The 12,223-nt window shown below is 40.7% G+C and overlaps 1 protein-coding gene across 2 annotated transcripts in view; it reads left to right on the top strand.

The window, feature by feature from the left end:
- Positions 1-12,223, top strand: part of KIT (KIT proto-oncogene, receptor tyrosine kinase) — a 57,415-nt gene that overhangs the window by 30,234 nt on the left and 14,958 nt on the right. For both annotated transcript variants that reach the window (XM_056490150.1, XM_056490151.1), the window contains exons 7-14: positions 414-529; positions 6,173-6,287; positions 7,474-7,667; positions 8,727-8,833; positions 8,926-9,052; positions 9,308-9,412; positions 9,500-9,610; positions 11,209-11,359. In XM_056490150.1, coding sequence (XP_056346125.1) covers positions 414-529; positions 6,173-6,287; positions 7,474-7,667; positions 8,727-8,833; positions 8,926-9,052; positions 9,308-9,412; positions 9,500-9,610; positions 11,209-11,359 — 1,026 coding nt within the window. The remainder of the gene's footprint in view (positions 1-413; positions 530-6,172; positions 6,288-7,473; positions 7,668-8,726; positions 8,834-8,925; positions 9,053-9,307; positions 9,413-9,499; positions 9,611-11,208; positions 11,360-12,223) is intronic.

Below are 12,223 nucleotides of genomic sequence, written 5' to 3'. Positions count from 1 at the left end.
GGTTGTGTGCAGGAACTCCCTTCACTGCCACAGCAGTGCTCTGGATAAAAGCTTATGCTTTTATTTCTGCTGAGCGCTGTTTTCTGCCGATTCCTTGTCCTCCAAAAATCCAGGGAAGCACCTGGAACATGTGGCCTGGGTTGTGAATCTGGGTTCCTTCCTCAGTGAGAAGAGGAGCAGGTGGTGATGTGTGCACGGTCTGAGCTTGATGCTCAGCTGCCACCCAGGCACACATCTGGGTGTTAGAAATGGCAAAACTTCTGGATGTTGGAAGTGCAATGGCAGTCATAGTGTAAGATGAGAGTGTTTGCATGGATGATGTCTTCAGAAAATTCCCTCCTTGTTTTCCATGCAGCAACTGCCTGTTCAGAGCAAGTTGTGTGTCTTAGTAATGCTTAAATTTTTTTTTACAGTTACACAAGTGAACTTCACCTTACACGATTAAAAGGAACAGAAGGAGGCATTTACACATTTTTTGTGTCCAACTCTGATGCCAGCTCCTCTGTAACATTTAATGTCTATGTGAAAAGTAAGTAAAGTGATCTGTGTGAAAAATAAGTGAAGTGAACAGTCTGAAATATTTCATTATCACAGTCATTGTATTTTATACAACATAATGTATGCACAAGATGCCACAGCGTGGTTCAGCATATGAGAGGCTTTCTGAAGTGAAGCACATGCTGGAAAACTAAATGTCAAGATATAAAAGTGCAGAGTACTCACACAAATCCACCTACTATCCACCATGACCTTATATTCTAGCAAATGTATTCCAGAGATTACCAGAGAGCAGCTAGGTTGTTTATACAGAAAAAAACCTGTAGCACCTGGAAACATGATCTCAGAAATAAGTATGTATCATAAACCTTTTATAATTTGAGGTGGAGCAGGATACACAGGGATTATAATTTGCATTTTTGGCAACCACGTTAAGCTTTTAATTGTCCTTAATTTGTTTAAGTTGATGCAGAGTTTGAAAGCTTGTCAGGAGAATTACTCACATTTAGATGCCTTTTGGCATCTAAATACTTCTGTATAATAGTATAAATCACCATTGTTTCAAAGAAATCTGCATAGCTTTACAAATGTGTGTGTTGTCATCTTTGGGACATGCTTGTTAAGAAAGAGGCCTGGCCTCAGTTCCAAATAGCATTCTTCATGACAAAAGCTTCAAAATTAGTTTAATGAAACCTTCAGAAAACCCTGTCCTTAGCAGAGCCGTCCTCTTAGAGCATTTCATGCACTCAGCTGACAAATATTGGCTGCTGCTAAAGGCCAGGCTTAAGGAAATTAAACCAAGAGGGACTTTGAGCCCAGCAGGAGGAACCATCTCGAAAGTAAATGTGCTGCAAATGCAGTTTTGTGTTGCTGTTAGTTTAGCAGCAGTGTGTCCTTTTTCAGGCATAGTTCTATCCAGAGGACTGTCAGGACTTCCACAAATGCATCCAAGTCCTTGCTGTTAATTTCTGAAATCTTCTCAATTATCAGTGAAGATAAACATTTTTACCATCTCTATTAGCAATGACATAGTTTGGATCTAGAAATGTCACTTGGGCTCCTTTCAGAACAGGGTATTTCTTCCTTTGTCTGTGAAAGCTGACACTTGCATGTGCCTTCTGTGTTTCCTAGCTCTGATTTCTGAGATAAGGGTGCTGGTGATCTCAGATATCCTTCTTCTCAGTAAGTGAGCATGGGTCACAGTCATGAGGGATAATTCTAGTGTTTAAAAGATTAATGGGGCAAAATGTTGAACCAGAAGTTTAATTTCTTTGAAGGAATGGGAGAAATTACAGGTTGCCTGTAGTCTGGGCGCAAGAATTAAAAAACCGCTATCCCACAATTTTGGCATCATCAGGTGTCAGTTCCCAATGCAGATCTCCATGTTGCTGCTTTTGAGGCATGTGCTGCTTAATAAAAGCTGAAAATCCCTGTGGATCATGGTTAGGAAACCAGATCAGGAAGAGAACAGAGAAGCAGAATGGACAAGGCAAGAGGGAGCATTGACCCTTTTGTTCTTCTTAATGGTTTGTCCATACAACCAGCAGCATTCAAGTCTGTCTCCTTCTTTCTTCAACTAGTGGTCTTGTAAGTAGCAAGATCAGTCTTGGGATGCTGTGAGGACACTTAAGCAGACTCATAGAGCTCAGGTTATCATTCACTGTGGCCCTGGGTGGATTGCAGCCATTGCTAAAGCAATTGGATTTGATGCACTTGACTCAAAAAGTTTCTTTTGGCATTTTGGCTAAGATGCTGTAAATATTTTTTCTCTTTGAAAAAAAGAGACAAATAGATTGGCATTTCTAGGGGCTGTTTTTAACAAAAGCAACCCCTAGAAAAGGGGTTTTCACTGGCTTGTAAAATGTTCATCATTACCTGTGGAACATAAACTGCATGACACCACACCATATTATCCACCACAGCAGAGTACATGCCACAGGTGAGTCATGTGTGGGTGGGTCAGATCCTGATCTAATGGTGTGTCCTCACCTGACGTTGTCAGGGACTTTGCATAAATTGCTTAGATGTAGCTCCTGATGTTTATACGTCTGGCTTGGGCATGTAATCAGCAGAAAATAACCAAACAGGTAAAACAGGGTTCATAATCAGGAGAATGTCTTCATGTAAACAAATATCACATTGATTCATTTGCTGAAAGACATGAAAAACCCAGTGCACAAATACTTGCCTTGGATTTATACATATTTAGCAATTGCATATGCTAATTTGAAACAATACTAAATTGCTTTTCAAATAGTGTAGTAATTCATAATAAATGTGTAGAGGTAAGCAGCTCTAAAATTAGGAGCCAAAAAGAAAATTACAGCTTGACAAGCAGCATACTGTACTCAGTTACAATTAAGAAACTGTAGAAATCTCCAGAGTGGCAAGGTATGGTGTATCTAGCAATTATCAGAGGAATCTTCCAACTAGTAACTGAATTTAGTGCAAAATAATATCTCAGCTTAATTATAGTTACCAAAATATTATCTATGCAGTTGGGGCTCCTGCTGCAAAGAGAAAACTGGTGTTATAGATCCCATGAAGCCAAGCTCAGCTGTTTTCCTGTCATTGGACTATGCAGTGAACAATGAGGAATCACCATGATATTGTAAAAAGATCTGTTCCAATCCAGAAAATGTAGCTCCAGCAGGAAAAACTCTCTCTTTGTCTAGGATGACTGACAATACCTATTAAGTGTTGCTTTTTAGACATTTACTTCGTTAACAATGAAGAAAAGGAAACTGGCAATAGAAAGCAATTAAACACAGAATTTCATTATACAGAACATTGAATTAAAATAGGAGTGACCTCTTAAAAGTCATCTTTGATATATTCAGAATCAACATGAATAAAAGCTGAAAAGCAATTAATAAACTTAGTGAAATTAGACGTTTAAGACATTTAATGCCTGATTACAGAAGGTGGTATGTATATATGCTGAGCAATGCAATAAAATGTTAAATATTTAAGGGGTTAAAGTCAGAACAGTTAGCAACATCTAGTCATTAGGAGTCTGATGGCAGGAGGGGTAATTAGGCAGTGCAAGTCATAAAATCTAGCACAGTAAAACCCCTTTGTAAAAGAAGATGCACAGTGACAGCTTGGCATCTGTTTGTGGAAGCCAGTCCATCTTTGCTCCAGCATCCCCCTGAAGTACCCACACTGGTGGCTGGGGAAGGTGCTCTGGCTGCCAGGAAGGGGTGCAGGTGCTGAGAGGCATGCATGGCCTGAGCTGGCAGAGGAGCAGCAGTGGGGATTGCAGTAGCAGCTGTCTCAGTCCCCTGGGTACTGGCATGGGGGCTCTTTGCTGCCTCAAGGGAAATGCATCCCTTAATATCACTGGGCCAGGGGGGCTTGGGAGCCCTCAGTGCTGGTGGGGAGAGGCTGATGGTGCTAATTGCTAATCAAAGTGCTTCACCAGGCACAGGGCAGGCAGAGATGCTCTTAGGTCAGCACTTCTCAGAGGCTGCAGCAGCTCAGCTTCCCTTGGCACCATGGCTGGACCATTCTCAGAGGCTGCTGCAGCTCAGCTTCCCTTGGCACTGAGCTGGACCCTTCTCAGAGGCTGCAGCAGCTCAGCTTCCCTTGGCACCAAGGCTGGACCATTCTCAGAGGCTGCTGCAGCTCAGCTTCCCTTGGCACCAAGGCTGGACCATTCTCAGAGGCTGCTGCAGCTCAGCTTCCCTTGGCACCAAGGCTGGACCATTGTCAGAGGCTGCAGCAGCTCAGCTTCCCTTGGCACCAAGGCTGGACCATTGTCAGAGGCTGCAGCAGCTCAGCTTCCCCTGGCACCAAGGCTGGACCATTGTCAGAGGCTGCAGCAGCTCAGCTTCCCCTGGCACCAAGGCTGGACCATTGTCAGAGGCTGCTGCAGCTCAGCTTCCCTTGGCACCAAGGCTGGACCATTCTCAGAGGCTGCAGCAGCTCAGCTTCCCTGGGCACCAAGGCTGGACCACTCCTGGGCTGCATAGCCTGTCATCTCCTTCCACTCCTGCAGGATGAGTCCATGTGGGCTCGTGGCCACGTAGACAGGGTTTTGTTGCACTAGGTTTTTACAGTGGAAAGAGCCTAACTAATATGGGCATTTTGGTTTCCTTCACTCAGCTTTAGATGTTATGTGCAGACCAGCTCTGGCACAGTATATTTTCCAAGGCATAATGTACAGATGCCTCTTATATGTGACTTCTCAGTTCTCTTACTTCTCAAGCTACATTGTGCTGTGATGTTGCCTAAAACACAGCATATACCTAAACAAAAAGCACATGGGTTGTAGTTTAGCTAATTACAATTTCACAATCCAGCCATTTTGATTGGAATTTCAGAAATGTGAATTACATGTATTCTGTGAGTATCGAGGCTGGGTGAGATGCTGTGTGCTCTCAGAAAGTTCCTCACCATGTGAGTAATGCTCAAAATCAGTCTCAACATTTTGCAACAATGTTTGGTTCTTGGTGTTTTGCATAAAACACAACATGAGGATTTAGAAATGAAAGAACATTTGGTTCCTGTAACATGAGTCACGAGGAGGTGGTATGTGATTGAGGATATACGTGTGCTTTGTTGACTCTAATTTAATCAGTGAGTAGAATATTCATTATTAACTAACCCTGTGCAGTCTTTGTACATGGGTTTTATCTGAAATAAATCTATGTTTTCCCACTGCAGTCTATACAGCTTTATTACTTTCTAGAAGTAGGAGTTCCTCTTATATTTCTGTAAAGCTGTATTAGCTGATAATGGGCTCTTGTATCTATGGGGTGACAGCATCATTGCAATACAGTCTTTCATAGTTTCTTTCATTAGCTTCTGTTTAGGTGATTTTGCAAGGAAGCTAAGGTTGTTAAGGGAAATAAGGTCACTAATTCCAGTTTCATCAGGAAAAAGCCTTGCTGTGTTTGTGGTAGTCTTGGCTGAAGCCTGTGACATTGGAATAATGACTCTGAAATCCACCTGACTGCACTGGTGTCCTGCCCTACTTGAAACAGGGCCTCCTAAACCAACTCCAGGACTAGCTCCTGTGCAGGACCTGACAGAAAGCATTGGCTGGATGAATTGCTTTCTAAACTACCAGAGCAATCCCAAATTCTCATTTACATTCAGCCAAGTGTTGGCTTCCTCTACCAGCAGTGTTTCAGAGCATCAGGCATCTGGGCAGTTCAGTATCTTAGAGGGATGTATGTCCTCTGTCAGGAGGTCTGCACTGGTTGCCCTTCACTGTAGTTTCTTTCCTGGCTGCAGTGGTAATATTGAATACACAGGGCAGATGTAGGAGGGATATGGTTTGACGGATTTTAACTGGGAAGAAACTGTCCTTTTTGCAGATAGGTAAAGCCATGGTGTGCAGGAATGGGAACTTCACTGTTGTTCCAAGCACATGCTTCTTTGGGTTGTTTAAGCTCTTAGCTTTGCTGGTTTAGGATCTTTAATCAAATCAAATACTTTGGGGAGATGAGGTATTCTTCTAACATTCAGCACAAGCATTCAGTGTAGAACTAATATTTTCACAGATGTTCAGTTTCTGGAGGATACCAGTTCAGATGCAGACATCCTTGAGCACAAGGTCTTGCTCACCTGAGTGATTCCATGGATTATGAGGCACTCAGGTGTGAAGAGCAAGTAGTGTAAATTCAGTGTTCCCCTAATGGATGACTATTGCTTTTCTTTATTGCAGCAAAACCTGAGATACTCACTCTGGATATACTTAGCAATGGTGTTCTCCAGTGCGTAGCAGCTGGATTCCCAGCCCCTACCATATACTGGTACTTTTGCCCAGGAACTGAGCAGAGGTAAGTTCAGTAAACAGGAGTCTCCAAAGGTTATTTTAGGTGCAGCACATTAAATTGCTAATTATAAATTAAGAACATGAAATGACTTGGTAATAGTTACATTCAAATGTTGCATCATGGTTTTCGTCCTTTTTGGCATTTCATTATTTGCAGTAGTTTGTGAGAAGGCAGGGATACATTTCATTTTTCTCCCTTGTATCCTGTCCTTGAAAGGGGAATAACCAACACTTTCTGCTGTGTAAAAGACAGAATTTCTGCAGCAAGCTAGCTATGGCTTTTATCAGCTTACAAATGACAGATGTTCTATATGCAGTTTCACAGAATGGCAATCACAGAATCACTTGCAAATATGGCTGTTATAATTTGTTTTATTGTGTAATTAAGTAATTTTTCCAGACATAATGTAATTAGATTTCTGTTCACATGAAACATATGACAAGTAAACAAGTCCAGTGTTGTTGTGAATAAAGCCGAATGTTTTTAAAACTAGGTGTTTATAAGAAGATTGTTGAGTTCCACTGTGAAGTGAGTGAGCATTTGTGAAGCAAATTTTAAGGTTTTGCTTTGCTTCCCCCATGGTTATAGATATCATAGTAGCAGTAATGGATCCATAGTAATGGATCTCCTCCCCACTGCTATAATTTGTTATATGTCTAAAATAATTGTTATTTCCTTAATGGTTTTAAATAGTACCTTTTTAAAAATCTTAAGTGTGTGCTCATGTAGTAAATATGTGGCAGATGAAGGACAAGCAATATATTGAGAGAAAAGAACTGGCTATTTTCTGACTGCATATAAGTTTCATGGTGTTTCTGTATATAATGGACTTCTTTTGTGTTGTACTGTGATGGAGCTTGGGGAACATTTTCAAAAGTGGGTAGTAGACCACAACTGCTTGACAATGAAATTGAAAATTCTTGTTGAATGGTATAAAACCCATAGAGACCTGTAGGTATGTCTAATGAAAAGCAAATGCAAAGACATCATGGTCTCCAGCTGGGCCATGCTAGGTGCAGCTATCCATTTCTCCCCCTGCATACAAGACCATGAGACACCATGAGCAGGGTGTTCAGGGCTAGGATCTTCCTGAGCTGAATCCCTTTGTAGACCAGAGCTGTTCAGTTCTCTGTGTGTCTGTCACTTCAGGCAGCAGTCCATTGCAGGTGACTCAGTATTGTTTCTCCAGGTGTTTTGATTCACCAACAATATCCCCCATGGATGTCAAAATTGGTTACACAAATTCATCAGCGCCGTCATTTGAACGAATCCTGGTTGAAAGCACCATTAATGCCAGCATGTTCAGGAGCACTGGCACTGTGTGCTGTGAGGCCTCCAGCAATGGGGACAGGAGCTCTGCTTTCTTCAACTTTGCTATTAAAGGTAACATCCTCAAAGCATGGGTGGTGTTTGGCTCTTTCTGGAAAAGGATTTTAAGGGGTTTTGCTGTGAGAACGTTTAGGCTGCTGTGGCTGAGCACATGATAACATACTGCATGTTCTGCCTGTCAGTCTTGCTTTAATTTTTCATTGACTGTTGTGGTACTATCTTTTTTTGGCACCTGTTCTACAGTGCAGTGGGTAGGTGGGTTTCTTCTGTCTGTGCAGCACGGAGGAAAACCACCTACAGCATTACCCTGGCTTTCCCCCTCTCTCTCCCTTTTGTTTTCCTGTCATTGTCTGTTTTGACTATTTAGACCATCACTTCTTTTTTCAAAGAAAGATTGCATTTTAATATAGGTTTTTACAATGTCTCAGGAAAAATGCAGTCCCCAGCTTGCCTGGAGCCTAAGCAGTCCTACTGCTATAAAAGAAGTAACAACCCACTGCAAAATGGCTTATGAGTATTTGTAGTTTTGTGGGGGAGAAGAAAAACCCACTAGAACATAGATGGTTTGAAATGTGTTTGTGAAGCTGTGCTCTTCTCTGCAAAACCAAATGTTCTGCTTCTTTTTTTTTCCTGTTACACCCAGATATAACATACAAACAAATACGCCAGATTTGGGGCAGATGGGAGTAGAATGGTATTTGTTCACAATGGGATTTGGCACAACCTCTCCTTGTGAAGACTGTGCTGTAGTGATCACACTTAGGTGGGGGGCAAAGGGGAAGAGAAGAAATTGGGACTTCAGATAAAAGCTTCTTTCTTTAACCTAACTTGACTGAGATCATGCAAACCCCTTGCATTAACTGTTCTTAGTGCCAAACCTCCTGAATTAATGAAGCTGAGACTCTGAAGGCATCAAACTGCATGGTTTCTGTGCCAGCTCCATCTCCCAGAGCTCATTCAGGAAATACATTCTGATACACATGAAGCACATCTGGGAAAGTCAAAATCCCAAACTGTATTTCACAAAGAACCAAGGAAAAGTTTTCACCTGCATCTTTTTCATTTAGTTTTTCTTGTTCAATATTTTTAGGAGAATTTTCTGTTTCTTTCTAGAGCAAATCCGTACACATACCCTTTTCACCCCTTTACTAACTGCATTTGGAGTTGCTGCAGGACTGATGTGCATCATAGTCATGATCCTGGTGTACATATATTTGCAGGTAAAATCAGAAGCCCCTCTGCCTGAATTTAAAATGTGTGTGAGCTACTTGTGGAATCCTCAGTAGTAACAGCTGTTCTCTTTCTTTTCCAGAAACCCAAGTATGAAGTTCAGTGGAAAGTTGTTGAAGAAATAAATGGAAACAACTATGTTTACATAGATCCAACACAACTTCCTTATGATCACAAATGGGAATTTCCTAGAAACCGTTTGAGTTTTGGTTAGTTTAGATTTATTTAACTTCATCTGCAAGGTGGAGCCTCCAGGTCTCATATGAGACTTTGGTCAAACACAGCAGGGTTTTGTCACAAAGATGTGCAGTATTGCAGATAGTGAATATTGCTCATTCTTTCCTTGGGACAAAAGACAAGCAGGCGTGTCTGAAATAGTTTCCTTGATATAATAAAATAAAATGTTGAGCCCTTCTGGAGGAAGTACTCAAAGTCATTACAGAGTATTTTGTTTTCTTTATTAGGTAAGACCCTTGGCGCTGGAGCTTTTGGGAAAGTTGTCGAAGCCACTGCTTATGGTTTATTTAAGTCTGATGCTGCTATGACAGTAGCAGTAAAGATGTTGAAAAGTAAGTTGCAGTAGTGTACTATACAGTGTTTTCTCCCTTCCATCTGGTTGGTGTGTTGTGTACTGAGGGCTGTGCTTTGCCTTGCAGCAAGTGCCCATTTAACGGAGAGAGAAGCCTTGATGTCAGAGCTTAAAGTGCTGAGTTACCTTGGAAACCACATTAATATTGTGAATCTGCTTGGAGCTTGCACTATTGGAGGTGGGATTATCTGCAGATTATTGATTATTTCTGTTCTTTTGTTTATTGCCAGGAGGATGAACTTTGTGAAGAAGAATCCAGGGCACAGCTCTAAGTGTAGAAATCAGAAATTTCATCTTAAAATCTTACATTTCGTGCTTAGACAGGTTGCAGATCATCATGATTATCACCTGTGATCTACTGAATCTAGATTTTAGGCTCATTGTAAAAGCAGTAAGACCACTGTAGCTGCAGCTAAGCAGGAAGGCTGCTTTTATTCTGTTTCATGTGTATGGTATAAATTTTTACCTCCACCACACTGTTCCTCATTAATGAGAACTGGTTCCTTGTTGGTATCCAAGGTGAAGTCAACAAGCTTGTCTTGTCTAGTCTTCCAGCCTTCTGTTCAGACTGAAAATGCATCTGTTAAGGGAGCACTAAAGGTACAAATTCTAAACAGCAGGAAGTTGAAAAAAGTAATTCTCCAAACAAAGTATCGCACAACACTAATGTTTCACATTTAGCATTAACTTCATAAGTTTGTTTTCTTACATAATAAAAGCTACAAAATCTTCTGAAGTATCAATAGAGAGTGATAGAATCCTGTATTTTTTATTTGTATGCATTTTAATATGAAAGATGGTATTTCTTCTTACACATTTTTCAAAGAAAAGGAGCTTGTAAAAATTCGTAGTTTTAGACAAAGGCAAAACATGTCTCACAAGTAATGATTTAAAAATAGGATGAAACAATTTTGTTCAAGCAGCCAACTAAGTCGACTCATTGGCCCAAGTGCATGTCTCTCTCAGTAGAAGAGAGAGAAGTTTCTGTGAGAAAATCACACCACAAACAATTCTTTTGCTGTTGTGAAAGCTGTAATTTTTAACTGCAGAGAAATGGAAGTAAACCAGTGAGGTTAGGAAATGATGGTACAGAGTAAACTTGGAGATGAAATAACACACAGTGTTATTTCAAGGTCCATAGCTGGAGTCATTCACTCAAAAGACATATATTTGTTCTATAAACATCCATGCTGAAGATGATTTGATTCCCTTTTCTGATTTCATTTTAATATTCTAAGATGTTGTGCAGTGTAGTTTTGTGTCGCAGCAGGCTGTTCTGTTTGAATGATTTTTGCTATTATACTGCAGAATATAACACTCTACATCATTTCCAAAACATTACTGAAGGAGTGTGAAGCTCTACTGTAAACAGAAGTGAATCAAAAGGATTAATGTTTGAAGCTTGGGTTACTCTTAACGTTTGGAACAAATAACTTCCTTCAGGAAGTGAGCAAAATCAAACAGATGTGTCTGGCCAAAAACATTATCACATGAAGAAAGAAAAAAAGACTTATTTGTTTAATTTTTATACAATGCAATGCTATTGAGGGGCATAACATTAATTGGGACACAGCTTTAGCTGGACCATAGTTGTTCATCTGTGAAAGGGAAGATGCTGGGTTACTTTTCTGTAATTTTTCAAGTCTAGACAGTGCTAGTCAGTGTGATTTTTTTAATAGTCCAGCCTGTGTGCTTCACTGAATGCTAGCTTTATGTAGGCTTTTCTGCTTTAAAAACAATACTCACCAGCTTTCTAAACCTTACATGCATCCACAGGTCCCACTCTGGTCATTACAGAATATTGCTGTTATGGTGATCTTTTAAATTTTCTGAGACGGAAACGAGATTCATTTATTTGTCCAAAACATGAAGAACATGCAGATGCAGCTGTTTATGAGAACCTTTTGCATCAGTCAGAGCCCTCAGCGTAAGTATGACCTGCTGAAATGTACTTGTGTTTTTAGAAGGCTGGGAAGGAGGAGAAATCAAAGTTTATTAGGGATAAGAGGTGTGGAGGAACATTTAATGCAGCAGGCTTTGAAGATTCTCTGCTGCACAAGAAAACAATTTAATTAAGAGGCTGTTTGTTCAGGGGGTGGTTTATTCTAACAGTGTCATTATATACAGAGTAGATTGTATGCACTCTGTTTTACTTCTTTATCAAATTTTCTGCAGTTATTTCATGCACCTCCTTGGCTCCAATCTTTGTATATATTTGTGTTTATTGTTATTAAACTTTGGTCGTGCTTTTTTAGCAGCTTGAATGACAATTTCTCCCAAATTCCTGCCTTCAGAAATGACTTTTTACAAAATCAAACCAGTGTCTTAAAATGTCAGCAGCAGGCTGCCACTTACAGCTCACTGCATTTTGTGGTGAAACAACCTGTGTCATGACTCTGAAATTGCTCTTTTACTTAATTCATACATGTATTTTTAACTGCTGTGTTTTAAATATCATCCTGGAGTTCTTTCCAAGGGCGTTTCCAAGCAGATTTCCTTCCATTTGCAAAGTGAGAGACAGCTTACCAAAACCTAGGGGCTGTTACAATACCTGCTCATTCTAAATTCTAGTCTTTTTATTGCCCCAGCGGGCCCGTTACTTTGTGTTGGCAGTCAGGAAAGAAGCAGGCAGACCCAAGGAGTGGGAAAAGTTCTTTATCCCAGCAAGGCATAGTACTGGTGAAGCTGTTTGTGCCATGGCAATAAATGGGCAGCTGGTGATGCCCCAGAGAGGTTGGGACCACTGGGGTGATGAACATAAGGCTGTGATTTGCCATTGGAGGTGTGCCCT

Source organism: Oenanthe melanoleuca, chromosome 4 (genome assembly GCF_029582105.1).
Source record: "Oenanthe melanoleuca isolate GR-GAL-2019-014 chromosome 4, OMel1.0, whole genome shotgun sequence".
Classification (NCBI taxonomy): Eukaryota; Metazoa; Chordata; class Aves; order Passeriformes; family Muscicapidae; genus Oenanthe; species Oenanthe melanoleuca.
The sequence above is the reverse complement of the archived record's forward strand: the minus strand, read 5'-3'. Positions and strand labels throughout refer to the sequence as shown.